Genomic DNA, 27,935 nt, shown 5'->3' on the forward strand with positions numbered 1-27,935 from the left:
ATTTCAGGGACACTAGCTTTTTTTAAAAAATGTGAAAAAATCCTCCTAGGCTGCCTCCACGTCTGCCCATCACTCCACAAAGCCCCATTTCTGCAGCTCCTGGAAGGAAAGAAGAAGAAGACAGCCACACAGAACATATTATCTCTTTCGTTTTATTCAAACCCTGTATCCCTGGTGAATGGGAGAGAAGAAATGGGTCAGTTCCACCCCCCATCTTCCACCTCACAGTCAGTACAGCTCTAGCTCTAAGCTCCAGAGGCACCACTCGCTGTGTAGAAAAACAAGTAGACAAGAAAACAGAAAACAAAAAGGCCAGATGATGTGGATTCCTAGCACTCAAGCAGCCTCTGGGAGGTGTGTGCTTCTCACTTCAAAGGGCCCCTTTGGTACCCAAGCCACCCCTTGAAAGGTTGAGAGGCTGAGGCCTTGGAATCCACACCCCAGGGATGGGGGAAAGCACCCCAAGACCAGCTTCTAAGGCCTATGGTATCCGTCTCTTCTTGCAGGCCACAGCCAATGTTCTGACATCTTTGGTATCTGCCTCCCCTCACCCAGGAGCACTCAGGAGCCTGCAGAACAGAGTCTGTTGTATGCCAGGTTCCCCAAAACCAGCAACAACATCTCTGAAGTGCTGCTCAGGGCCACAATGAAAGGAGCCTGCGAGGCAAAGTCAGCCTGGGCCCGCTGGAAGGAGAGCTGCAGCACAGCCAGAGCCAGTAGGCTGTTCTGTACCCCAACCTCAATACTAACCGTCCGGCGCTGTGGCCCAGGCAGCGCTAAGCACCAAGCTAGCAAGTAGCCCAACAGCAGGCCAAAGAGGGGCACAGTGACGCCCGCCAGCACAATCGGGGCCTGCACATTCGCCAGGATAAAGGCGCCCATGTGGTACGCCATGAAGAGTCCTCCTATAATGAGGGTGAAGCTGAACGGCTTGATCAGGAGCAGCAGCAGGCGGGCGAGGCGAGGCAGCTTGCACTTGACCAACATGCCAGTGGAGATGGGCACAGCGATGAAGAGCAGGGTGATGAAGATCTTGAGGAAGGGGACGTGGAGAGTCTCGTGGGCGCCCAGCAACCAGCCGTATAACGTCGAGGAGAGCGGCATCAGCCCCGTGGCTGCAATTGTGGACAGGAGGGTCATAGAGATGGCCACGGTGACGTCGCCACCCAGCAGCAGACTGTACAGGTAGCCGCCGCCACCGCCAGGTGAGGAGCAAGAAATGACCAGTCCCAAGGCCAGCGGCTTAGGCAAGGAGAAGGCCACGGACATGAGGTAGCCGTACAGCGGCATGACCACAAACTGGCCTAGTATGCCTAGCATGACCGGGTGGGGTTGGCGCACCAGGTTCCACAGAACCTCCACCTCCACCTTGCAGCCAAATGCACATTTGTTGAGGAAGATGAGAGGCAGGAGAGCATAGAGGATGGGGTTCTCAGAGAAGTGGCCCAGCCCCGACGATGCCACCGGCTCTGGAGCACTGACACGGATCTGGAAATCGGCTTTCTCGATAAGTCGGTTCTGCTCCAGCAACTGCAGCTGCAGCGGAGCTAGGCCAGCTAAGCTGGACTGAAACCCAACCATAAAACCGCCTCCCCAGGAAGCGCTGACGTTCTCAACGGCAACAACGGTAGGTTCTAGAGATTCCGCGCTCAGCCAAGCATTGGGCCCTGAATAGCGGCAGGAAACCAGCAAGACACCACGGCTGTTTGCAGGGAAGTCAAATTCCAACGCTGTCCCGTCCCCCACACTAAGGTAAGGGCTGTCAGCAGTTGCTCCCTGAGCCCAACCAGCCAAAAGCAGGTGGAGAAAGAAGAGGGCTGCCCCACCCATGGCGCAGCTGGCTGGCAAAGTCATGTAAAGGACTCATTCCATGCAGAACTTCTTTCCCTCCCCAGCATGGACAAAACATGGATTCACTGGGCAGGGGTCATTCTCCTTTTGGGCTCAGGTCCAAGGGCACCCTCTGCTGATGCAACAGTGATGGCGCAGAAGCATCCAACCTAATCAGGAAGTGGATAGGGAGGCAGAGTGTGCAAGCACAGTGCACAGTGTTCACCTACAAGGAAATAAACATTGGGTAATTCTTAGAGGCACACACACCATGATCAAGTAAACCACTTCATCTGATCTCCTACCAGGGGTCAGCAAACTTTTTCAGCAGAGGACCGGTCCACTGTCCCCCAGACCTTATGGGGGGGCGGACTCTCTCTCTCTATATATATACCGTAAATTTCGCTCCAAAACACGCACTTTTTTGCTCCGAGAAAGTAAGGGAAAATGCCTGTGCGTGTTAAGGAGTGAATGCACGGATCAGAGCCATGGCTGCCATCAGTCAGGCAAAGCGGGAGCCACTTACACGCTCTACGAGGCTCTCACTTTGCTTTCTTTAAAGCGACCTGGAGCCAGGAAGGAGGGAGGGAAGGAGAGCCATAGCAGCAAAGCCGGCAGCAGCCGCTTACAGGGGAGGAGGGACAGATGCTAGCAAAGGTCTGCGCCCTCTCTAAACAGAGCAATGAGGCTGCAGAGAGACGGCAGGAAAGATAAAATTTAAGCAACCAACAGCAAAATAAAACCAACCTCGAGCTCTGAGCCAGCGCAGTGAAAACCAGGAAGTAAAAAAAAAGGCTGGGGAGGGCATGAGGGAGAGGGGAAAACTTCGCAAATCCCCGCGTCTCAGCTGATCGGCTGGGACGGAGCAGCTTGTTTTCAGGCAGGATAGATTTGAGCATTGTCTGGGTCCTAGTGCCCCTACCACTTTGTTGTGCTCGATTCTATTGCTGCTGGTGGCTGCTTATCGTTCAGGCTGCAAGGAGGAGCGCTTTTACACAGCTAATGGCGAATCCCCTGCAATCAAAGTCCTCCTCACTTGCTCAAATCTATTCCGCCTCAAAACAGGGAGCGGAAGGAAAAGGCTGCAAACTGTTAAATGGAAAAAAAACCCAGGCACAGGGCAAATACCTTAAGTATACCTTTAAAGCAACAGTGCTCTTTCCCTCCCTCCTCCCCGCGGAAAAGCTCCTTGTCCCTTGAGTTCTTTTCCTTCCCTCCCCACTTAAAACTTGGTTACAAAGCACGGATCCACATGGATCCTCAGGATTTTTGCATTGGGCTACCCCAAACTCACTGTCAGATCACATGTCTGTGGCCACAGCATGAACCATAAAAATCATACATCCACTGTTTCATTTAGAATATTTTTTCCTCGTTTTCCTCCTCTAAAAACTACATGCGTGTTATGGTCAGATGCGTGTTATAGAGCGAAAAATACGGTATATAAAATTCCTATGCCCCACAAATAACCCAGAGATGCATTTTAAATAAAAGCACACTTTCTACTCCTGTAAAAACACGCTGATTCCCAGACCATCCACAGGCCAGATTTAGAAGGCGATTAGGCCAGATCCGGCCCCCGGGCCTTAGGTTGCCTACCCATGTCCTAACCCAAGGAAGGGTATTCTGGGCCTGTAGTAATGTGAGACCCTCCAGACGTTGCTGCACTCCAACTCCCATCAGCCCCAGCCAATGGCCCGTGAGTTTAGCTACCCTTGGCCTAGAGCATCCCAAGTGAGGGTTGTCATAATACAAACCGTAGAACCCTCTAATCTTTTAACAGTCTTGCATCCACAGAGCCTCCTGTTCCACTGTTCCCTCCATTCCCAACAACTGGAACAAGGAGGGCTCTCATTCATTTGAATGACAATGAGCATGGCCAGGAAACCCCATCTGGGGGCAATTTCACAGGCTGGGCTTGCATACGGGAGGGTGGATGACATAATCGGGATTATGAGAGGGGCAGAGGGATTGCCAGAGTGCTCCCAGTCTATGCAACCCTTTGCTCAGCAGAGCTAATCCAATAAAAAGGCAAGCCGGGCAACCCCCTGGGGCACCCAAATTCCAGGGGTGCCGGCCCCAGATAGCTAAACAAAGGTATGAGGAAGAGCCTGCCTGCCCTTTCAAGCTAGGCAGCAGCCCAGTAACCCTCAGACCTTCATTGGCTGCCCTGTGTTAAAGGTAAAGACAAGCATAACAATCAGTGTGTCAACATTTCAGCTTGCCTAGGGCAGCAATAATATACGGGGCAGCCCCAAATTTTTCTTTTCTTAAAAACCACACAAGGAAGTACCTTTTCCCTTAACCTCCCTTTTAAATTCAGCAGATAGTTTTGAAAAGAGAGAACCTTGCCACTTCCCCTATGCAGAGAAAGACAATGATTTCCCCTGCCTTCCCATCTCAGGATTGTTTTAAATAGCACCAGGCTTGCCATAAATGTACTCGCTCTAGGTGTGTTCCATTTGCTTTGGCTTGACCTCCTACAATTTCCCTTTATATCCGAGGTGTGTGTATGTTTTTAAGCTGCTCCGTCCAGGCCTGAAGTGTTTCCAACTCCTCAAACATTTTTAAAGCCCACGAGGGCAAGGGGTTTCCCACAGGAATTGGCCCACCACCCATTGCACTCAGTGGCCCCTTTGGCACTCGTGTGAGCGAGAAGGGGGCAGGGAGATGCAGGGGAGAAGGGGGCGCAGGGCACGGGCAGCCCACCCGCTTTGCTCTCCTGCCTCCCCTGCAGTTCAGCTGAGTCACTTCTCTCTCCGAGCCATAAACACCTGTTGGGAAAGAGCCCGCTGGCCACAAAACTTGCTTGCTCTCTCTTGCCCCTGTTTTCTTAGGCAAGAGGAAAAGCTCGCCGCCCTCTCGCAACACTTTCCTCCAAGCCGATTCCACTTTCCCTGAAAGGGAGGCGGCCCGTCCCTTCACCCCCCCCCCAGTGCGCCCTCTTCTCTCCCTCTCTCCCTCCGCTAAAAAACCCGCTACAAGAGTCTTACCAAAGGCAGACCCCCCAAAGTCAGCAACGATCCAGCAAGAGCCTTGAGCAGCTGCCCCCCCTCCCGATTCTCTCCCAAGCCGTCAATTAAACAAGTCCTCTGCAAAGGAGCGCTCAGGGAAGCCGCGATCCTCAGCCCGAAAATCTGCCCTGGTCTGACCCCTCCGCCTCTATCGCGCTCCCACCGCCTCACCTGCCGCCGCCGCCGCCCCAGAGCTGAACTCCGCCGCTGGATTTGGTTGCGTTCTCCTCCTTCCTTCCTCCTTCCTTCCTTCCCCTCCGACTCCGCCCCCCGCGCATCACAATCATAGCCACGCCCACAGCAACTGAATGCGAATTCATGGCAGGATCACCCCGGGAGTTTAGCAGGGCATGCTGGGATTTGTAGTCTCTCCCCCCCCCCGCAAAAAATAAATAAATGCTCTTTAGGCGCAGAGAACAACAGGGGAAACACTTCGGATCTGGTATAAGCAAGAAGAATTCCCTCCCATGCTTGTGTGTGTTTTTAAATCTGAGAGAGCAGCAGGAGGCATTAAGCTCGCTCTGTGCCTCGATAAATAGGATCATAGGGGCACTCTGGGTTCTGATTGGAGGAAGTGGACAACCACGTCTGTCCTAAATGGGAGATTAATAGTTACATTCTGCTCCGTTTAGCAAAAACCCTTTGCCGGGTTGGCTGGATCAGAAACTCGCTGAGCGCTGATTGGAAGAAACGGATGCACTCCACCGCTAACTATCTCAATGGGATTAGGCGGTGATGTGATGGAAAGGATTATGCTCATCCTTTTATTCGATTGGGCAATTTAAAGGCCTTCTATCCTCGGATTGATGGGATTGGGAGGCTTTTTGCTCTGCTGGGATTACGGATTCACTTGTATCAATTAAATGCATTTAGTTAGAGTATTTCCTGTGCTTAAGAAGAGGGTTTGGGATTATTATTTTTATTCAGGGATGATGAGAGGGAGGACTTTAATCATTGTTCCCCTTGTGCAATGTTGTGGGGAAGATATAAACGCAAGGAAGAAAACCAAAAAGCGAGCAGAGTCCTCCCAATGCCATTTCCTGTCAGCTCAGTGTCAATATGGCACCAGAGGATGTGCTAAGCAGAGGTTGATAGAAGATAATGGATGGAACTTAATATTTAGGATCTGGGATAGCTCAGTTGGTAGAACATGAAACTCTTAATCTTCGGGTTTGGGGTTTGCGCCCCACATTCGGCAAAAAGATTCCTGCATTGCAGGGGACTGGAGTGGATGATTCTGGGACTCCCTTCCAACTCTAAGATTCTCTGTGATTTATATACCACTTCAGATTGCTCAAAGCACTTTACTCATCATGTCTTTTGCAATACTGTACGTATTTACCTGGGTGCTATCCCTATTTTACTAAACAGGGCTTGCTTCTAAATATATATGAAACATAGCTGTCAACGTTTCCCTTTTTTTAAGGGAAATTCCCTTATTCTGAATAGGATTCCTCGTAAGAAAAGGGAAAAGTTGACAGCTATGATATGAAATAGGATTGTACTATTAGCCACAAGACTGTATTGTTTCAACTTGCTAAATTATGTAACTCACTCCAAACCACCACATTAAATTGGAACAAATGGCACTTGATAACAATGGAGGTTTTTTCCAAAACACATGGTTTACCTGTCTGTGTTTTTTAAAAATTTTAACATCTGTAGGGATTATGATTGGGCCTGCAATCATAATTTTCCTTGTTTTATAGCTCCATCTCAAGATATTTCCCTCCTGCTTTGTAGTCCCATCACCTATTAAAAGCTCCTATGATTAGGCCTTCAAAAGATGTAACAAGTATACCAATTTAACCACCTTAATGACTGGCAAGCTTGATTGCTGCAGTTCTAGTCTTTGTGCATCTGCGTTCCAGTCACTGGGGAAGAACAGCAGGAGGGGGTGATTGCCCTCATCCCCTTGTTATAGGACTGGGGGCAGTGGTGGTCTGGATATCATCTGTGGGCAGAGGCATACCTAGGCTCCCTTGTGTCCTTGGCAAAGAACTGCATTGGTACACACACACAGTCATGTGCACCTTTGGCAAGATGTTTTGGTGAGGAGAGGTGTGATTTTTGCACCCTTTCCTGGGTGGGGGTCAACCTAGCAGACCCCTAGGTACGACCCTGTCTGTAGGTTCCCTCCAGGTCTGTAGTTTTATATCTGTAAAATGATATTCTGAAGAAAGAATGGCTACTGAAGTAGTCAAACCAGTCTCTTAATAGCTCTAGCCAGGCCTGTTTAGCATCTCTTTGCATGACTAGGAAGTCCAAGTGACTAATTTGTTGCAGAAACTATGACTGGAGATGCTTTCAGAAGCTGAGCAAAAAGTGGACAGGTTCCCTGCCGCCCCCCCACCCTTGAAGTGATATCATCAGTGAATGTCGGAGGAGAGTAGATCATCAGCTAGGTCAGTTTTGGCTTTTGTGGAAGTCTGGAAACTTAATGGTGGAGCATGATGTGTTTGAGTGCTAATGCTGTGAACCCTTCCATCTTATACTCAGCCTGTAGATGTGTGTAAATAAAAGCCGGTACTATAAAGATGTGTCTCTAGCATCCTTATTTCTAAGGGTAGCACACTCAAGGTGTGTATTGGTATCCCTGAGATCTCTCACCACTCAGGAGTTTCGTCTGCATGTAAAATGCCACTTGTGGACTTCCCAAAGGCAGAGCCGTTGCTACAGGGAGGCTAGCCAGGTTTTTTTTGTCCTGGGTGAAGCCTCCAGAGGGACTCTATTGAGGCTCCCAGCCTGTGTGTGTGCAAATGCGCATGGAGTGTGTGTGTTCCAAACACGGTCTTTGACTCGGGTGAAATAAAGCCTAGTTTCACCCCCTGCCAAAGGCGGCCATTGTGGAGACTGGATGCCAGGCCTTGGGTCTGATCTAGGTTGGTTCTTCTTATGTATTTTGTCTGCATGGTAATGATCACTGTAATTGTGATCATTATAATGAGGGACTCTGGTGGGCCAAAACAGATACACATTTTTAAATAATTGCTTTATTATTGCTTTCAGGAAAAGGGGGCAGGGGAACAAAATGAATATTACCATGCAGACAAAATACTTCAATCCATTGCTTGTTGCTGCCCACTCAGAAGTCACAAAGCTGCAACAAAGCCCAGTTGAGGGAGACTACCAAGTACATGGCAATAGCAAAAAGTGTGAGGGGACAGAGAGAGGGAGACAGATTGGGGTGCCTTGAGCACCCTAGAGCCTGTGGCCAGTCTTGGAAAGCAGAACTGAGAAACCCCTGGTCAAATCCCAGAAGAGCTCCTGTCAGTAGATCAGCTGTTCTAAGAGGTAGGTGTGCCAGTTGTCCGACTCCATACAAGGCAGCTCCTTCTCTCCAGTGTGCTTTCTTTGGTCACTGACACCAGCAGAAGGCACAGCAAGCTCCATTGGTAAATCACTGGGTGAGAAGTTGGCAAGGTTTCTGACTCCCTATTGTTTAACAGTAACAACAATGGATTTTTGTATGGAAGGACTGTGAGCTCAGCTCAGTTCTGGCACTTAAACTAAATCCATTTGTTCAGCAGTGGCCCAGAGCCAGCATATTCTGAATTCTGTTTTTTGCACCAGGCTCCACTGGCCCTGAGACATGCTCCTGTGTCTTGCTCCTCTGATGCATCTTGATTTCCTGCAGCTCAAGGAACTTGTCTAAGTTCTCTTCCTCAAACCATTCCACAAGGAATTTATTGCACAAGGCATGGCATGGTAGGTATTGTTTCTTTACTAACGAAAACTGATTGCAAATCTGTGCCTTAGATGACCATAAGCATGTGAAGAGCACCTGTAAACCCAAGGCAGCATATCTTTGTTTCCTTCCCCCCTTTCCAACAGAAAGTGATTGACCCAGGTCAGCCTTCCACAACGTGGTACCCCCCAGAGATCATTGGGGTACAACTCCCATCATTGCTGATCACTGGCCAGTTGGGAGGTAGAGTCCAAAACATATGGAGGACTCCAGGCTGCCCCAGGTACTTGGCAATACTTGAAAGAATGGCTACCTATGGATCCAGAAGAATCCCCATCCCGGGCAGGCAAAAGTTGAGATTACCTGGAACTTCTTCTGTAGATACTGTCCGAGGACACCTTTTGCTCTCTGTTCAACAGGCAGAAGTGATTAGTTTAAGCTAGGCTTCCCTAAATGCTCTATTAAAACTGCACAACAGCAGTCATAGGATGCAGCCAGCCCAGCTTTTATGGACATGATCCAAGGAAAAACTACATGTTATTCACACTCTAGAAACATGTGTCGTGGCCACTATTTTAAAGAAAAAGCAGCTGCTGATCTGGATTGGGGCCCCAGTATTATTATTATTATTATTAAAATTGCATATTGCTCTTAATCTGTAGATCTGAGGGCAGTTCACAAGGTCCCATGCCAGTTTCCTAACCTAAGTCACCTTCCTCAGCTGCTATTTACCCTCAAAGGTGCCAATGAATGCAAACAGCACCTTTAAGGGCACAGTGATGTTGAGGAAAAAACCATATGATAAGAAGCGAATATTGGAGTGGGGCAGTGGCTACTTTTTCTTCAACTTAAGTGGCTAGTTGAAGCTTTTTAAAAAAGAAGTGTGAATAAAATCCAGTTTAGTCTTCAGCACAGAGACACAGGTATGTCCCTATCATCAGGGTGATTGTGAGATTGGTAGAAGTGCTTCCCCCTTCTGGATGTTGCTCCCAGTTACAGAGGACAACAGGCTTGTCCACCCTGCTGCTTGTCCTGTGCTTTCTAGGCACAAGTCTGAGCAGTTTTGCCTTTGCCACTTTCCCCTGGAAATCCTACTCTTTAGTGCTCAATTGGAACAAAGGCAGCCCACAGAAAACCTGACTGCCATTTGTTCCAATTCAGGGCTAAACAGAGGGTTTTCCTGAGGAAAGTGCTGGGGCAAACTAAGGTGTGGATAAGCCCATCTGGTGGCAACATGATTTGGATCACCATAACTCTGTGCACAGTCTTACATTATGCTTGTGGTGATGAAAAACCTTGGACAGGGTACATGCTGGGGAGAAAGCAGGGGAACAGGTGAGGGAGAAGATAGTAAGCCCAAATCCTGGAAAAGGGCTAGAGAACCTTACCAGCTGTTTTCAGCTCTAGGCAACTCAGTTGTGTGCAAAGCCAGAGGCAAAGGTAAGCAGAGCAAAGAATGTAAAGTTTTACCTTTGTACACTAGGCTAGTTTCTACTCACACTCTTCTTTGTTTTCCTTCCATCCAGGGAAGCAAAGGGCTTTATCAGAGTCAAGGAAACATTCTAGCCAGGCTAGACAAAAACACTCAAGGAGAGCACAAAACAAGACTAGGAGGGGGTAGGGCTGGGAAGAGTCCCAAGGGAAGCATTTGTCTTCAGTCCCTAAGGTTCCCTACCCCAGCTATTAAAAGAGCTGCAGTAGCCCAGGTTCAGACATAGGTAGCATCCTTTCCTTCCAATAATGTGTGAGCTGGGTCCTCCTACTGCAACAGGAAAGAAATTAGGATCCCACTCCCCAAGGGCAGATTAGGCGTTATCTGCAGTGGAAGGCCAAAATGCTTGTTGCAGACTCTACCTAAAGCAGGAATGGAAGAGTTTACAAGAGTGCAATCGCTCTCTTGGCCACTAATTGCGGATCCCAAGGGAACAGCACTGGTTCTGCTCTTGAAAGAACAACAATTAACCAACAGCTGCTGTGCACATTGTTTATTGGAGATACCGTTTATCAACAAGTGTTCTGAAAAAAAGTAACTCAGCTTTGATTCCTTTCCACAACAATGTATGAACAGTGATCCATCTCCAATTCCCATCACAGTTTAAGTACCAACATTGTCTTTCAGGAAACAGCAACTTGACATTTTTCAAGAGATTCACCAAAACCAAAAAAAGGATTGTCCTTAAATCCCCTTCCTCCTATATATTAGTGTCTGTAGTAGTGGAAGAACTAACTTAAACACATAAACTATTATAGAAAAGTAGTGGCCCCTTTAACGCAGGAATGAAGAACCTGTGGGCCTCCCAATGTAGTTGGGACTACAACTCCTATCACCCAATAACCACTGGCAGGGCTGACTGGGGCTGATGGGAGCTGGAGTCCAGCAACATCCAAAGGGCCACAGGCTCCCCACCATGTGTGCAGATCACTGTGGAAAAAGAAAGACTGTCACATAAATACACTTGCCTCCTCTGAGCACAGGTTCTGAGCAGAGGGCACCAATCTGCTCATCACATTCAGAGCAACAAGCAAAGGGGAAGTAGGATGAGCTCTTCCAACCAAGAGAAAAATAAGGCACTAGGGGAGAGTTGGGGGGGTGGCCTCACATATATCTCATTTCCTTTCCCAGGGTTTTGGCCAGACGTGCCTTTTGGAAAGGAAAACTTGATTGCCTAGTTGAGGCAGAGGCTGCTGGAGAGAAGGAGAATGGATAGCTGCCACCATATGGGAAGACAACAACAGGTGGACAAGCAAGGACCTTTCCCCCACCACAAAAAGACACCGCAGGCTTCAAGGAAACAGGTCATCGCTAGACCTCAGCAGTTCGCTGTGGAATGCAGCCCTCCATCTCAAGTGCTTCAGGCCAACCCTCATACTTGTTGGAGCTCTTTTTGTTCTTGACGTGCTATGAAAATAACAAAATCAGGGTTTACATGGATATTTCACACTCCTCTGCTTCTCCTCCCAGATTTTATCTAAGGCAGAGGTAGAGAACCTCCAGCCCTCCATATATTGTTGGACTCCACCTCCCATCAGCCCAGCCACCATGGCCAATAAGTCAGAATCAATGGAAGTTGGAGACCAACAATATCTGGAGTGCTCCAGTTTCCCTCATGTGTGAGCTAGTGATTTCAGGATTTCTCTGAAATACAGACATTTCAAGGTGATATCTGTGAAAAGGAAAAATGGTTCAGTACCTGTTCAAAAGGACTTTTGTTCTGCACCCCTTTGGCTCCTACAAAAACCCAGCTATCTCGAAAAGCTAGGTCTTTGGCAACCTTGCTGCCCAGTTCTGAGAAGATTTTACGGGTCTCCTCATTCATCCTAGAGGGAACAGAAAATGTGAGTAAACAAACCTCTACTATTCACTCCTCTGGTCCCATCAACACAGTAAAACATACTTCTTTCTGGAAAAAGTTCAGTGTGGTGCCAAGAAACTACTGTACAGAGCAAGACTTTCAACTGGAATTTCTTCTCCCATCCAAATGCTGTAGTGGTGTGAGAAGTTGTACTTAAACACAAGTTATTCCTTCAGGTGAAAAAGCCCTGTCCTGCACCAAGTCTGGCAATCTCCCTTTGATCCAATATCCAACGATGGGGAACCAGTGCCCCTACCATGTTTCTTGTCTACAACTACCATCATGCCCAACGACTGGCCATGAGGCTGGGACTGCTGGGAGTTAGGAGTCCAACAACACCTGGAGGGCCCCTGCTTCCCCATCTCTGTCCTAAAGCATAATATAAAGTCACAATATCTTAATTCTCAAACCCTCTCTCTTATAAGCTTATTCATACGTGCATGCCCATCGTTTGAAAATTGCAGCATCAAGCATCACACATTGCCTGTGTGGAGGAGTCATTACCAATCAGATGGAACTTTCATATTTCATGTTTTCATATTTCAAACACTTATCTCATTACCCAACAAAGGTCTGTATAGTCAAGTCATTGGTTTCCCCGGTAATGATGTATGGAAGTGAGAGCTGGACCATAAAGAAGGCTGATTGCTGAAGAATTGATGCTTTTGAATTATGGTGCTGGAGGAGACTCTTGAGAGTCCCATGGACTGCAAGAAGATCAAACGCATCCATTCTTAAGGAAATTAGCCCTGAGTGCTCACTGGAAGGACAGATCGTGAAGCTGAGGCTCCAATACTTTGGCCACCTCATAAGAAGAGAAGACTCCCTGGAAGAGACCCTGATGTTGGGAAAGATTGCGGGCACAGGGAGAAGGGGATGACAGAGGACGAGATGGTTGGACAGTGTTTTCTCGAATCTACAAACATGAGTCTGACCAAACTGCAGGAGGCGGTGGAAGACAGGAGTGCCTGGTGTGCTCTGGTCCATGGGGTCACAAAGAGTCGGACAGGACTAAACAACAACAACAATTGGCTTGCTTTGATGTTATCCTTCTCTGCAGGCTTGGGGTGCTGGGATCTGAGCTCAGAAAGGGGAACTATCTGTAAGACTTGGGTATTTGTCACCTATGCTGTCATTTGGGTAGGTGAAGTGGTAGACAAAGTAACATATGTTGGACGATATGGAGTTATGCAACTCCTGAGCCAAGGAGAGAAGTAACTTAAAAACCTTTAGAAGACATCTGAAGGCAGCCCTGTATAGTGACTTTTTATTGCTTAATGTTTTGTTATGTTTTTTATATGGCTAGAGTGGCTGGGGAACCCAGTCAAATGGGCGGGGTATAAATAAAAATTGTTCCGGCACCTCTTGCCACACCTCTGTCTCACAAGAAGATTCTCCCTGGAGCGCAAAGAGGACATCCTTTATGGGCAATGGAGAGGGTCTTCTCATGAGCCAGAGGTGCACCAGGGCTTTAATGAGGCTCTTCAGCCTCCCAGGCTAACAGCTGATGCGCGGGAAGAAGCCTCCCCACCTTAGCTCTGCAAGCCGCACTGTCTCTCCTGCTTGAACAAGCAAGCAGAAGGGACAGGGTAGCTTGCAGAGCAGACACACAGGGAAAAAGCTTCTCTGCTCATCTGCTCTTCCCCCTCCATAGAGTTGCCCTGCCCCTCCTGCCTGTGCATGGAAGCAGGAGGGACAGGGCAGCTTGCAGAGCAGCCACACAGGGAGGCTTCTTCCCTGCGTATTATCTCTGCCCATTCACACAGCAGCCCTCCCTCTTCCACTGGTGCAGAAGCAGGAGGGACAGGGCAGCATTCCTGAACCTGTTTTTATAGAAAAAAGCACTGTTTATATTCACTTGCTTTGATATAAGCTAATTGGCTTGCTTTGATGCTATCGTTATCTGTGGGTTTAGGGTACTGGGCTTTGAGCCCAGAAAGGGGAGCTATCTGTAAGACTTGGATATTTGCCAAGCTACGCCTTCATCAGGGCTGGTGAAGTGATGGGAAATTCTAGACAAAGTGATGTACTACTTTGTATATAAAGAATGTGTGCACATTTGCTTGGGTGCAGACAAGCCATCTCCCTGCTGCTGTGTCTGTCTTGAACATGTAACGGCTAGGAGACCTGGCAGGCAATAAGTCTACTCCTTTCTTTAATAAAGCACTCTGGTGTTTTTGACATCCTTCTTCAGGATACCTGCACTCAACCACTCCCATGATCCCTCCTTTGGGCCAGCGGTTCAGGACACAAAGGCTGAGTAACCAAAGGATAAGCAATCAAGCCATGGGCATGCAGGTCTGAATAAGCCCTCAGTGGCCCCCATGCTAGATACAGGATAGACTACCCTCTCAGTCATCGGAAGGAGACCAACTCTGGATCTCAGAGTCTCAAATGCTAGGCATCAAAAAGCAGATGCAACGAACGACTGTCTTTTCTCAATACACTCCCAATTTTACTTGAGTACCTGTTAAGAGGGGGATTCCCCAGCCTCCCCAACACCCGCTTTGCATTAGTTTTATATAAGTTAGGTAGCTTTCTTTCAGGCTGAGTACCGTATTTTTCGCCCTATAAGACGCACTTTTTCCCCTCCAAAAATGAAGGGGAAATGTGGGTGCGTCTTATGGGGCGAATGCAGGCTTTCGCTGAAGCCTGGAGAGCGAGAGCGGTAGGTGCGCACCGACCCCTCTCGCTCTCCAGGCTTCGCGGACCTCTCCTCAAGCAGCGGGAACGTTCCCACTGCTTGGGGAGAGTTGCCGGCATCCCGAAGCCTGCAAGCGCTGATCCCAGCACGTGCAGGCTTCGCGGATCTCTCCCCAAGCAGCGGGAACGTTCCCACTGCTTGGGGAGAGTTGCAGGCATCCCGAAGCCTGCGCGCGCTGATCCCAGCACGTGCAGGCTTCGCGGATCTCTCCCCAAGCAGCGGGAACGTTCCCACTGCTTGGGGAGAGTTGCCGGCATCCCGAAGCCTGCAAGCGCTGATCCCAGCACGTGCAGGCTTCGCGGATCTCTCCCCAAGCAGCGGGAACGTTCCCACTGCTTGGGGAGAGTTGCAGGCATCCCGAAGCCTGCAAGCGCTGATCCCAGCACGTGCAGGCTTCGCGGATCTCTCCCCAAGCAGCGGGAACGTTCCCACTGCTTGGGGAGAGTTGCCGGCATCCCGAAGCCTGCAAGCGCTGATCCCAGCACGCGCAGGCTTCGCGGATCTCTCCCCAAGCAGCGGGAACGTTCCCACTGCTTGGGGAGAGTTGCAGGCATCCCGAAGCCTGCGCGCGCTGATCCCAGCACGCGCAGGCTTCGCGGATCTCTCCCCAAGCAGCGGGAACGTTCCCACTGCTTGGGGAGAGTTGCAGGCATCCCGAAGCCTGCGCGCGCTGATCCCAGCACGCGCAGGCTTCGCGGATCTCTCCCCAAGCAGCGGGAACGTTCCCACTGCTTGGGGAGAGTTGCAGGCATCCCGAAGCCTGCGCGCGCTGATCCCAGCACGTGCAGGCTTCGCGGATCTCTCCCCAAGCAGCGGGAACGTTCCCACTGCTTGGGGAGAGTTGCCGGCATCCCGAAGCCTGCAAGCGCTGATCCCAGCACGTGCAGGCTTCGCGGATCTCTCCCCAAGCAGCGGGAACGTTCCCACTGCTTGGGGAGAGTTGCAGGCATCCCGAAGCCTGCAAGCGCTGATCCCAGCACGTGCAGGCTTCGCGGATCTCTCCCCAAGCAGCGGGAACGTTCCCACTGCTTGGGGAGAGTTGCAGGCATCCCGAAGCCTGCAAGCGCTGATCCCAGCACGCGCAGGCTTCGCGGATCTCTCCCCAAGCAGCGGGAACGTTCCCACTGCTTGGGGAGAGTTGCAGGCATCCCGAAGCCTGCGCGCGCTGATCCCAGCACGCGCAGGCTTCGCGGATCTCTCCCCAAGCAGCGGGAACGTTCCCACTGCTTGGGGAGAGTTGCAGGCATCCCGAAGCCTGCGCGCGCTGATCCCAGCACGCGCAGGCTTCGCGGATCTCTCCCCAAGCAGCGGGAACGTTCCCACTGCTTGGGGAGAGTTGCAGGCATCCCGAAGCCTGCACGCGCTGATCCCAGCACGTGCAGGCTTCGCGGATCTCTCCTCAAGCAGCGGGAACCACCGCTGGGCTCCCACGGCTTGCAGAGAGCTGCCTGTTTGGGGGCTGGGGTCGGGGGAAGCTCGGGCTGCCCCAGCCCCGCGCCTGGGGGGGAAATAATTTTTTCCCTTTATTTCCCCCCCAAAAAACTAGGTGCGTCTTATGGGCCGGAGCGTCTTATGGGGCGCAAAATACGGTACATTTTTACTACATGAGTTGAGCATAACCTGTGCTGGCTGTCCCCGTTAACACTCACTTTGTGGCAGGATCATCGTACGAGGCCACAAACACCAGCGTCCCCTCGTGCAGTGGCCGGATAAATTTTAACAACTCGTTCACATCTGGAAGGGTAGGGAGAGAGGGGGAGAATAGAAGAAGACCTCAGAACAACTGTTCCTCCCAAGTGTCATAGACCAAAGGTTTGCATACATGCTACAATTCTGCAGAGATGGTGGCATAGGGTGTAGGACTCAGCATTATGAAAAACTTAACTTTAAAAACCCCAAAGTAGTTGGGGCAGATTTGCTCCAAAGTGCAAGGTGGGAAATGCCTGTTGAATTATTAGATGATAGAAGGATGGCTGGACACAATTCTCAGGGGTTAGGTGTGAGGTTTCAGCAATCTGCTTAACCTCTAGCCCTTCCCCAGTACTAGCAGAGACAAATTAGGAATACATTGTGCAAAAAAGGGTGTAAGTATCAAGACAAAAAATATGCAAGCGTGATCAATGTGCAAAGCAATTATTTTATGGCCATGACCCCTAAAGTCTGTTCCTTTGCAAGGGATGCCCTCCACATCATCAATATGTTGCAATCTGGATGTGCCCTCTTGATGCATTTACAGTGTCTTGACCTTTGAGGAACCTTCAGCACATGCATTTGTACTGGGTCTTCTGCTTGACCCAGGGCCCATTCCCCCCATCAAGCATCCGGAGTTGTGCTGGGTGTCAAGGCACATTCTGGTCTCCTTTCAGGTCCAGTATGCACCAGCACCACAAGCTATTTGCACAGCCTCAGGCGCCCCTGTTTACACAGACCTAGCCTGCAAATCCATCCACTGTTGTTCCGCCTCCTGCCCAGGACTCTTAGCCTGGTGAAAAAACAGTATAGTGACAGCAACCCTATGCTACAACCTCTTCTTACACAGCCTCCATCTTCTGTAATCCAGTGCATGTTGTCAACATGGCAACCTTCCTTGAAATTGCCTTCCTCCAAATCCAAAGGCTGCCCGTGCCCCCATAACCATATTGGAACACATCCTTAAGATTTCTCAACTAATTCCTGTAACTCCCCTTCTTTTTGCCCCATCTTGAGTACCAAACTCCTACCAACACAGCACACTCACCTCCTGCCCACATGTCAAAGAACTTTGCATCAATCAGTTCTCCATTCACCCCTGCAAAACAGAGCAAAACAGGACAGTGTTGCTTACTAGTTTTTATGTTGCTCTACAACATCATCATCCATGCCCACCACCCTCAAAATCCCACCTTACCATTCACCAGTGCAACGTTCAGGCCCCGGCCTACATTGTTCTTCACACTGCTCATTAGCCTGAAAGGAAGATCAGGGCTGGTCAGAAAATGTCCCATCAAGAGATCTAAGTGAGGCTAGAGTGGGGTCACATCTGATTGGTAAGGCTTTCCCCTAGTTTCTTCCCCCACTCCAATAGCCACCCATAGGGGATTGCTCCTGAGCAAGTAGATGCAGCCCTTGAGCATCACCACCTCCAGTCAGGTTGGTTACAGAAAGGCTTTGAGAGCCACAGTTCTCCTCAGTGGCAATGACTCACATTTTATCCTCAAGGCAGATCTTGGGCCCAATGACATTAGCTGCACCGCTCATGATCCGGAAGGCGAACGAGTTGTCTGGGCAGGCCCGAGGAAGGCCACACTTGTACTTCTTAGGCCTAGGTTCTAAGTAGACAGCAAAGAAGAAATCCTAAAGCCCCATTGTTACAAGTACCCTTTTGCGCCAAACAGGATGCTTTCTTGCCCTGTCAAGAGCTGGGCAATCTGTGGACTCCAATTCCCATCAGCACCAGCCAACAGGGTCAATGGTCAAGGATGGGAATCCAGCAACATCTGGAGAGCCACAGGTTCCCCAACCCCACACTGCTGCATTGCTCTTAACTGCTGGCGGCGAGGGGAGGCACAACAGTGTTTTAGTCATCCAGCCCCAAGATACAGCAGGGAACGTCACCTAAAAGATCCTGCCCACCTTATACATTATAATAATGGAATTCCTGGGGCAATCCTCTCTGGGAATGCCTTGCAGGAGGTTCCGTGATGGCTGCCAATGCCACAGGGCTAAGTGATGTTACTTGTCTCATCCTCCCCAGGTAGGCTGACTTGTGCTTTCTTTTGCTTTTCTCACTGCAAGAGTGAACATCCTCCCCCCCCATTCCAGCAAGGAGGAAAAAAGAAGGGACAGCAGAGGGGGAATAACAGAGGCAATGGGCTTTTTCTGTTAGGATAAGGAATGTAGTACAACAAGGCAAGTAAGTTTTAAGGTAAAACTAGACAAGAAAGATAAAAGGCTTAAGAGTGGACCAGGAAAAAAAAAACGCCAAGAGAGGCAAGTATAACTAATCTGAACTTGGGCAAGGCAGGGAAGGAACCAGGGGGGTTCTACCTGCCTCAATCTTCAAAGCTGCATCAATTAACCCTGCCTGTCTTGAGGGAGACATCCCATGTCTGGACATCTCCCTTCCACTGATAGCCACTTTTTGACCAGCTAAAGGAAAGCTGTTGCCAGGAACTGAAGGAGACTTTTGCATGGAACCGGCAACAGCTCTCCAAGATGCCGGGTTGTGGATTTTCCTGACATCAAAGCAAACATTATTTTAAACCCAAAGACGGCAGAAAGTTACATGGAAAGCACATGCTCTATGACTGAACTATGATAACACTTCTTCTTCTGACAGCTAGCGCAGGCCAGAACCTTCCCTTACAAGTAGGAATGAGGCTTTCTGATGTTCCTTTTGGACTCCAGCTCCCATCAGTTCCCCAGCCAGCATGACCAAAAGCAGAAAGCTGGGAATAAGTCTTGCTTTCAACAGGCCTTCATATGCTCCACTGTACTATCCTCTACTTCCACTCTCTCAGCTCATCTGAACTCACTGCGGTGTCTACTGTTGCTGCCTGCTTTCTCTGCCGTGACCACTCTGATCTCATCAAGCATGCTGGCCAATTCTTGGCGAATAACCCGAGGACATTGAGGTAAACCAGTATTTTCTAGGGATGGCAAAACACACATAAAGAGCCAGAGGAGACGCACAAGAAAAAGTGATGTGGAACCCTCATTTCCCACTTAACCTAACAAGCAGGGATGGGCAAACCCTCTAGATCAGAGCTTTCCAAACTGTGTGTCATGACAAGTTAGTGTGTCAGCGCATCGCACGGATGCTCCTTGTGCTCCTCCCAGGGCTGGAAAGGGGTTAGTTTAACCTCTGGTTTGCTAGTAAAACTGTATTACTGTGTCGCGAAATGATGCATGTAAAAAATGTGCCACCAACATGAAAACTTTGGAAAACTCTGCTCTAGGTGCTGTTGGAGTCCAACGCCCATCAGCCCCAGCCAGTATAGCCAACGACTAGGGATGATGGGAGTTGGAGTTCACAGTACAACATAATCTCTCCTGAATTGGTCACCTCAAACTCATTTCCTACCACAGTGGAGTGGCAGGGAGTCACTACCACCACATCTGCTGCTAAGGGAAATTAATGATTCCACTTTATCTTAAGATATACCACAAAGCCACCCCAAACTGAACCCCACTATCAGATAGCTACTGAGAACCGCAATACAGCACAGAACTGTCCTAGACAGCCAATGAAGACTTCTTTCTGCCACCCCCTTAATTCCTGTGTGCATTTTGTTTGGTCTCCCACCACTGCTTGGTAGTTGGTGCTACATGACAAACTGTAGGTCCCTCAGCTGGTGATGCTGTATGATGGGCTATGATGAGATAAATCTCCCCATTTCCCCCTGAGGATTTCCTTGCTCTTTCCCTTTGCCTTCTCCTTGATCCAAAGTGACAATCAGCACTGTGAAACAAGCAGAATCTCTCTGGTTTATCTCAGTTGCACTATGGGAAGTTTAAAAAGTCTCTCCATTAAGTGGCAGAACAGTTCAACACAGTTTAAGAGTGCCCAAGCTCCAAAACCTGTGTTGCTCCCAATAAAGTCAGAGTGAGTGATGAGTTTGCAAACCGGGTGTGTGTTAGTATAGACCCCATAAGAATGTAGCCAAAGCCATCTACCTGATGTAGGAGGATTCTCAGGACCTGCAAGGAAGCAAAGAAACAGCTGTATCAGCAAGATCCACTCCAGATCTTGTGCCTTGCCTCATCACTTCAGGAATGTAGCAGCAATATGTCAATATTAAAATTACTTTACTCCTCAAAACACCCCAACAGGACAGGTGCCAAAGCAGTGATTTAAAACCTCTTCAGTTTATTTATTTAAAGTATTTTATCCCACCCATCATCACAATGCAATACTAGGTCAGGAGATATATATAAAATCGTAAGGCTTGGAGGCGATACTCAAAAAGCAAGAAAAGAAACACTCTTCTTGCAAACTTGGAAATTATGTGGCTTGTATCACTAGGTTGAGCTATCCAGTTTGCAAAATCACTTTTTACAAGTCTCCATTTCATCATTAAAATAACAGTGTAATGCTTTGCAGGGGAAAAAGCAGCTTCTTATGGTGAAAAGTAGATTAGAACTTCCCAGCCAAGGGTGCCAAAGGCTACCTGATCATACATATATTCCATCACTGAAGAAATAAATGTGTAACATCTCTAAAGCACTATAAGAACTAGGCAAATGAGGATTCAGATGTAGGGTCTAGACATTTAACAGGAGTGAAGTCTCAGGTGCCAGAAAAAAATGTAGATCACACTTTAGCTCAGGGATGGGGAACCTGTGGTCCTCCAGACAATGCTGGATTACAACCCCCATCAGCCCCAGGCTGATGATGGGAGTTGTAGTCCAGCAACAGTAGGGCCACAGGTTTCCCACCCCTACTCTGACTAGAAAAATTTAATTATATCAGTTAAAAAACACACCATATGGGATGGCTCCTGCATTTCCACACTATAAGCTGTGATAAAGGGTGGTATATAAATCAAATGAATGAATGAATGAATGAATGAATGTGATCAAGTTTGACACTATCCACTTCAACATGGGTCTTCAGAGTCCAAATCCATATTTCAGGGATTAGGCACCTGTGGCTCTCCAGGTATTGGACTACAACTCCTATCAGGCTTGGCTACTGACCATCCTGGCTCAGGCTGATGTGAGGTGGAGTCCAACAACATCTGGAGGGCTACAGGTTCCCCATATTTTCCCTACATTGTCACAAAGCTCACTCAGTGACCCTAAGTCCATCATTTTCTGTCTGATTCAACCCAGACTTGTAAACAAGCTCACAAAAAGTTATAAGCATCCAAAATTTCTTAGTAGCCTGCTGGGGGTTTGCAGTGGAGGAATTGAGGGGTCCAGCTCCAAGGGCCTTCTGACGTTTCCCTCCCTGCGAGAAGTGAGGTTACAGGGAACCAGTCGGAGGGCCTTCTCGGTAGTGGCGCCCGCCCTGTGGAATGCCCTCCCATCAGATGTCAAGGAAATAAACAACTACCTGACTTTTAGAAGATACCTAAAGGCAGCCCTGTTTAGGGAAGTATTTAATGTTTGATGTTTTATTATGCTTTTAATTCTGTTGGGAGCCACCCACCTCAGCAGCCTGCTTGGATCTCATGCTAGGTTCAGAGGCATGATGGTGCACCCTGTCCATCTTCTACCAGCCTACATGATATAGCTAACAAACAAGTGCTTAAATACAAGGCTGGCCTAACCTCCTTTACAGGGACACTGATAGAGAAAAAAATGTATTAAAGCCCATGTACATGGCCCTCAACTCCCTTGGGTTACAAAAATTAGCAAGGCAGGGAAAGGGGGGAATAAATAAACTGCATTGGAACAGTAAGTGCAAATTCTGCAGAAGTTACATAATTAGTACTCTTGGAATTATTCATTAGAGTAACATCTCATGTCTGAGAAAGTAAGTGTGAAAACATCAGCAGAAAATAAATTGCACAGTAAATGTCAGAAGATTTTGCCATGAGGGAGCTTCTGTACCCCCTCTGCTTTAAGCCTAATTACTCTTCTAAAGTCACATGTTATAGGCACAGAGACTTTAGTGACCCTGCGACAGGGCTCCATAAAGGTCTCTAACCTCACTGTCTTGGCTAGCCCAAGACACTGAAACACTCACAGATACAATATGCTCATAGCACAGTGGAACTTTCTCTGCAGCTCACCATGCAGCCCTCATGGAGCAGATGACAAGCATGAAATGAATGAAGGCAGGGGCCTTCTCCCCTTGTCCGTCCCTAGCAGCTGGTATTTGGAGTTACACTGTCTGAAAATGTCCACTTGGATCTCATGGCTAATAGCTCTTACTAGACCTATGCAAGGCTAATCTAAAAATCATCCTAGCCTTCCAGTTATTCTGCTGCCAGTTCCACATAGCCACCACTAGATCAGGTATGAAGAACCTGTGGCTCTCCAGAGACTGTTGGACTCCAACTTCTATTAGCCTCAACCAGCATAGCCAATGGCCAGGGATGATCAGATGATCAGAGTCCAACAACATCTGGAGGGCCACAGATCCAATCCCTGCTCTAGGTTTAACAACCACAGTTGTCCTCTTTCTCCTTTTCCTGAACCCAACAACATGGCTGGGAGTGAAGCATGGAGAAGGAGGCACAGGTAAGGCAGTGGCAGCTGCAAAGGCAACTGTTCCGCCATGACCCAGTGCTCCAACCCTTCCCCACCACAGCCAACCATCCCCACTCCTAGCTGTTCTGGTTCTTACTCCTGAGGAACTGCTGCAGGCGAGAGAAGCCACTCTGGGTACCCAACAAGACGCTGACAAGGATCCAGGTCAGTCCTGCTGTCAAGACGATCACAACAACACGAAGGGGACCTGAGATGGTTAAGACAGACAAAGTCAGATCTGCAACAACACCAGCAAACCCCTGAATGATTAAACCTAACTGCTGCCATAATGCAGTCCTTGCTACTACATCTTTCCCTTGTTGTCCCAGGAGTTTAAGGGCTCCAAAAGGCATATCTGATATCACTGGCTAAGTGCTGCAGTTCTGTGTCTTAACCAAATCTAAATGTTTCTTTCAAGCTAAAACTTTCAATGCTTCTTTCAAGCTAAAACTCACCTGCTAGTCTCATGGCCCCTTGAGGGTGTCCGGAACCAGCGACAATCCAATGCTACTAGGCTCCTGAAGTGCCAGGGCAGGTGAGGGATTCTGAGATGGGTTAGTCACATGCACCCTTCAAACTACAAAGATCAGAAATGGTAATCTGAATCAGCCCAAAGAATTTTTAAAACGCAAACAGCCCATACTGTAGTCTGCACTACTCAAAAAGACATAAACATAAAAATGTCAAACAAATATTAAAGTACTAGTTTCACAGCACCCAACGAGACAACCAAGATAACAATCCTGTACTATTTCCAGACTATGGGCCATTTCATACATTTACACAGCAACAAACCCTGGTTTGCCCTCTCAGCAGGGAGCCACAGTCAAGCCCAATTTTAATTTTATTTGAAATAGATTTATTCTACCAAAACAGTCAATACAGGCCCCTGTCGTGGCAAACCATTAAGAATAATTTATGTACTAATAAATGAATCTGTAAAAAAAAACCACCCTCAATTACTTAGAACTGTTCTGAGGCTTTTTCTTACAATCAAGTGGTATATATATATAAATTTTATGAAATGAATAAATAAATCAACATCAGGCTGCATAAAAAACCCCATCAACCCACAGGGAAGGGGAACCTGTACCCTCCAGGTGTAGTTGGACTATAATTCCCATCATTATTGCTTTATTGCTTTTATATCACAAAGAGGTTCTCCCCCTCAGTTAATCCCAACAACCCTGTAAGGTAGCCTAAGTTGAGAGGCAATGACTGGCCCAAGGTCACCCAGTGAGCTTCAGAGCCAAGTGGAGATTGGAACCCTGGTCTCCCAGGTCATAAAGGTAAAGGTAAAGGTACCCCTGCCCGTACGGGCCAGTCGTGTCCGACTCTAGGGTTGTGCGCCCATCTCACTTAAGAGGCCGGGGGCCAGCGCTGCCTGGAGGCACTTCCGGGTCACGTGGCCAGCGTGACAAAGCTGCTCTGGCAAGCCAGCACCAGCGCAGCACATGGAAACGCTGTTTACCTTCCCACTATAAAGCGGTACCTATTTATCTACTTGCACTTAGGGGTGCTTTCGAACTGCTAGGTGGGCAGGAGCTGGGACCGAAAGACAGGAGCTCACCCCGCCACGGGGATTCGGACCGCCGACCATGCGATCGGCAAGCCCTAGGCGCTGAGGTTTTACCCACAGCGCCACCCGCGTCCCTCTTCCAGGTCATAGTCTGACACAAAAACCACTATACCTCACTGACTGCTGGCCATGCCGGCTGCTGTAAGGATGATGGAGCTGGCGTCCAACATCTGGAGGACGCTAAGTCCCCCAACCCTGTGCTAAACCAATTATCCAAATACTCTTCTAAAAATGAATCGTTTTCATTAACCTCCTAAGTATCATTAACCCCCTAAGGAATCAGGGGAATTCCATTTCTGGAACATCACAACCCTCAGTCATGTTGTTGCCAACCATAAACGGACCACAATTATACCTGCCAATTCCTCAATGGTGTATGACTGACAAACAGACCTGGCTTTCCCTGAGCTCAGAGGCACCTAGCATCTCACTGCTTTCTGACTTGGGAGCTAGACAAAAATTCAGGGTGACTCTGTCCTTTGTTTATGTTACAATAGGATGAAGTGTCTCATCCTTGCCTTCTACCCCAGCTCCAAACTGGGGGGCGGGGGGAGTTCATCCTTGGACTTGTATTAGCGTCAGAAGCATTTGTTGCACCCCTAAAGGTAGAATGACAGAAATGAGTTTTGAATTCTTTCTCTCCAGCTCAGAGCTACTAAGCCAACATTTGCAATACCCCTCAATCAAACATAGGAAAAGTGAGCAGGTGAGGCGGTGGGGAGAGCGATGGCTGACAAGATAGAATCATAGAATCATAGAGTTGGAAGAGACCACAAGGGCCATCGAGTCCAACCCCCTGCCAAGCAGGAAACACCATCAGAGCACTCCTGACATATGGTTGTCAAGCCTCTGCTTAAAGACCTCCAAAGAAGGAGACTCCACCACACTCCTTGGCAGCAAATTCCACTGTCGAACAGCTCTTACTGTCAGGAAGTTCTTCCTCATGTTTAGGTGGAATCTTCTTTCTTGTAGTTTGGATCCATTGCTCCGTGTCCGCTTCTCTGGAGCAGCAGAAAACAACCTTTCTCCCTCCTCTATGTGACATCCTTTTATATATTTGAACATGGCTATCATATCACCCCTTAACCTCCTCTTCTCCTCTTCTCCAGGCTAAAGATCAGCAAAGCACATGTGGTGCAGCCAGGCAGAAACACTCTCTTTGGGAAGTTCACCCACAAAGAGATCCCAGGGAAGATTATCTTGGAGGACAATAAGTGCCTTGCCTTCCGTGACATTTCCCCACAAGCTCCAACCCATTTCCTAGTGGTTCCCAAGAATCTTATTGCTCAGTTCTCTCAAGAGCAAAATTCTGATGACGCTCTTCTTGGATACTTAATTATTGTGGGCAATAAATGTGCAACTCAATTAGGGCTGACAAGAGGATACCGAATAGTGGTGAATGAAGGGCCAGATGGTGGTCAGTCTGTCTAACAAGTGCATCTCCGTGTCCTTGGACATGTCAGATGGGTTGGCCTCCAGATTAAGAAGGTGGGCAAGAAAGAATGTTGCCCCCAAACTCCCTCAACAAATGTTTTCAAAACCCAACTATGATCAGTAACTTCAGTAACTTAAACTTTCCTGTGAGTACAATTGAAGTTGTGCAATTATTGGACAATAAAGTTACAGGCATGCTAGCTCATCCAAAAAGAAGAAACCTGAAAAAGTACAATAGTATGTCCAATAGGACTTCCTCTTAAACCTGTAAGGCAGGTTTGGATGTATCCAGATACATCCAGTCTCCAGATACCCAAGACCCTAGCTAGTCTCCCTGGGTTCCATGGGACTTAGTCAAATATCAGTGGGTTTGGATTGAAGGTCAACATAAGCCCAAGAATTGCACCTGACAACTTATCTGTAACCAGTGCAGCTCCTTCAAAGTAGGCATTATACTACAAGACTTCAAGCAAGAGTTTTGCACCTACATTTTTTAACCAATTGTAACTACTGGACACCGTCCAATCTCAAAGTAAACACAGCAGGAATCTTTATGGCTAGCTGTGCAAACAACTGTGTTCTGTTTTAAACATGTCTTTGTCCTGTTTAAAAATCCAACACATGAAGAGGACTTCAGCAAGTCTCCATGGTAAAGATGTTTTACAACTGAGATGCAGTGACTGAGGAATGTCCCAGAAATGTTGTCAAACCACTCACTGGACAGCAGTGAGGCCTGGTCTACAGCAAAACGAGGTGGTAGGATGGATTATACCTTTTTTGTCAGGAGCAATGTTTTGAATGCTCTCTCACATTAAACAAAAAACAGGTGCACAGTAGACTGTGAGGGAGACCTGGGCTAGAACTCTCCTCCCATTCTGCTATGTTTTTTAGGTGGTTTCTGTTCACTTGCTTGTTTACATTGGAGAGTTTTGGGGAAAGAATGTGGCTTCTGGCCTTGTGACTGAAGTGGTACAATGCATTGCAGAAACTCAGAATTCTCTATCACCCTCCCATTCTGCTGCCTGTCTGCAGACCAGGCTTGAAGTGGCTTCCACTGTATATTAGCAGCATTGGCCTAGGGTTCAAGTTCCTACTCCACTATGATCTCTTTGGTCACGGGATCTTGGCTAGTCCTGTTCCTCTCTGCTCCACATCATCATTTGTCCTCAAAAGCCACAGGGGCAAAAAAAGGGTAATCACCTCAAAGAAAGTGCACAGTACTGTAGTTAATAACAACCCCCTGATTTCTATGGAGTTGAATTGACCTCGATATCTTTCCTGAGCCCAGGATATGGTGGTGGGGCCTGACCTGGCACAATTGCCATCAGTGAACCGCTCCTTGTTTGACCCTGGGGCTCTTTTCCTTTGAACCTGCCCTGGATCACCTCTCTCCCTACAGCTTCGGGGCTGGGGAGCCAAAGATCCACTCATCGCTCGACACTGGAAGGGAATCTGATGCACACACGGAGAGAATTTAAAGCTGCTCGGATTTCCCTCCAAGCTGGACCTTTTGGGGCAGCGGAGCTCAACCCCCCATCTTGTTCTCCAACCCTCCCCACGTTACTCTAAAATCAACCTTTTAAAAAAAGTTCTCCCTCCCTCCCTCCCCTCAGGTGACAGGCGGGCCCCGAGCCCTTAACAGCTGCACGGGCGGCAGCGGCGCAGCTCCTGAAGCCTCCTTCCCGCCCGCCGGTCGCTACGCAGAAGATACTGCAGGGAAGCGAGACCTGTTGCACTTCTGCCTGCCGCGCCGCTGGAAAGGACGCCGGACCCTCGTCGTGAGGGAAGACGGCTCCCCGCGTTGCTCTCGCTCGACCATCCACCGACAGTCCCTTCCGCCCGCCCCCCAAACCCCAAGGCAGCCCCCTCGTCTCTCACGGCGCGCGCGAGGCAAAGTCCAGCGGCCCACATACTCAACTCCCCCGCCCCGCGATCTCCTCCTCATGGCGCCCCTCGACTCTCGCCCTGAGGCGCCGGCCTGGAAAAGCGCCTCCGAGAGGCCTCCGAATCCCGCCGCTCCTGCGCCGCCTCACCCGGATCCGGCCTCCCGCAGGATCTTCCTGCTACTGGAGCTCGGCGGCGGCAGCGGCTCCTCCCGCCGGCTCCGCCCAGCGCCCCGGGGCAGACGGCGCAGGCAGAGGCGGCAGCGGAGGCG

General features: G+C 48.9%; 2 protein-coding genes and 1 long non-coding RNA gene across 7 annotated transcripts; 1 reads left to right on the plus strand and 2 right to left on the minus strand.

Moving 5' to 3' along the window:
• Positions 1–136: 136 nt before the first annotated feature.
• Positions 137–5,136, minus strand: SLC10A3 (solute carrier family 10 member 3). The gene is made up of 2 exons (XM_081177145.1): positions 5,016–5,136; positions 137–2,056 (listed from the first exon to the last, which is right to left on the minus strand). The coding sequence occupies exon 2, from the start codon at positions 1,852–1,854 to the stop codon at positions 562–564; it is 1,293 nt and encodes a 430-aa protein (XP_081033271.1). The 5' UTR covers positions 1,855–2,056; positions 5,016–5,136; the 3' UTR covers positions 137–561.
• Positions 3,702–10,767, plus strand: LOC308577128. Its single transcript, XR_014003465.1, has 3 exons — positions 3,702–4,011; positions 8,418–8,552; positions 10,059–10,767. It is a non-coding gene; the product is annotated as an uncharacterized lncRNA (long non-coding RNA).
• Positions 10,503–27,874, minus strand: FAM3A (FAM3 metabolism regulating signaling molecule A). Of its 5 annotated transcripts, none has more exons than XM_081177146.1 (11): positions 27,694–27,874; positions 23,223–23,344; positions 22,865–22,975; positions 20,245–20,268; positions 19,104–19,217; positions 17,774–17,897; positions 17,477–17,535; positions 17,327–17,377; positions 16,239–16,323; positions 11,724–11,850; positions 10,503–11,431 (listed from the first exon to the last, which is right to left on the minus strand). In XM_081177146.1, exons 2-11 carry the CDS (start codon positions 23,233–23,235, stop codon positions 11,336–11,338), a joined length of 804 nt encoding a protein of 267 aa, XP_081033272.1. In that variant the 5' UTR covers positions 23,236–23,344; positions 27,694–27,874; the 3' UTR covers positions 10,503–11,335. The 5 variants fall into 5 exon arrangements, with proteins under 5 accessions (XP_081033272.1, XP_081033274.1, XP_081033273.1 ...); XM_081177148.1 differs by having other exon boundaries at positions 27,814–27,832; XM_081177147.1 differs by lacking the exon at positions 27,694–27,874 and adding an exon at positions 27,508–27,604.
• Between the last annotated feature and the right edge of the window lie 61 nt (positions 27,875–27,935).

Source organism: Podarcis bocagei, assembly GCF_964188305.1.
Source record: "Podarcis bocagei genome assembly, chromosome: 17".
Lineage (NCBI taxonomy): Eukaryota > Metazoa > Chordata > Lepidosauria > Squamata > Lacertidae > Podarcis > Podarcis bocagei.

Excerpts from the sequence above, each read along its gene's own strand:
- SLC10A3 (XM_081177145.1), bottom strand. The coding sequence starts at position 1,854 with ATGACTTTGCCAGCCAGCTGCGCCATGGGTGGGGCAGCCCTCTTCTTT.
- FAM3A (XM_081177146.1), bottom strand. Across the intron at positions 19,218-20,244 it reads TGAGAATCCTCCTACATCAG|AAAATACTGGTTTACCTCAA; the intron begins GTAGATGGCTTT and ends TGCCATCCCTAG. Across the intron at positions 17,536-17,773 it reads ATCTGCCTTGAGGATAAAAT|GCTAATGAGCAGTGTGAAGA; the intron begins GTGAGTCATTGC and ends TCTTCCTTTCAG.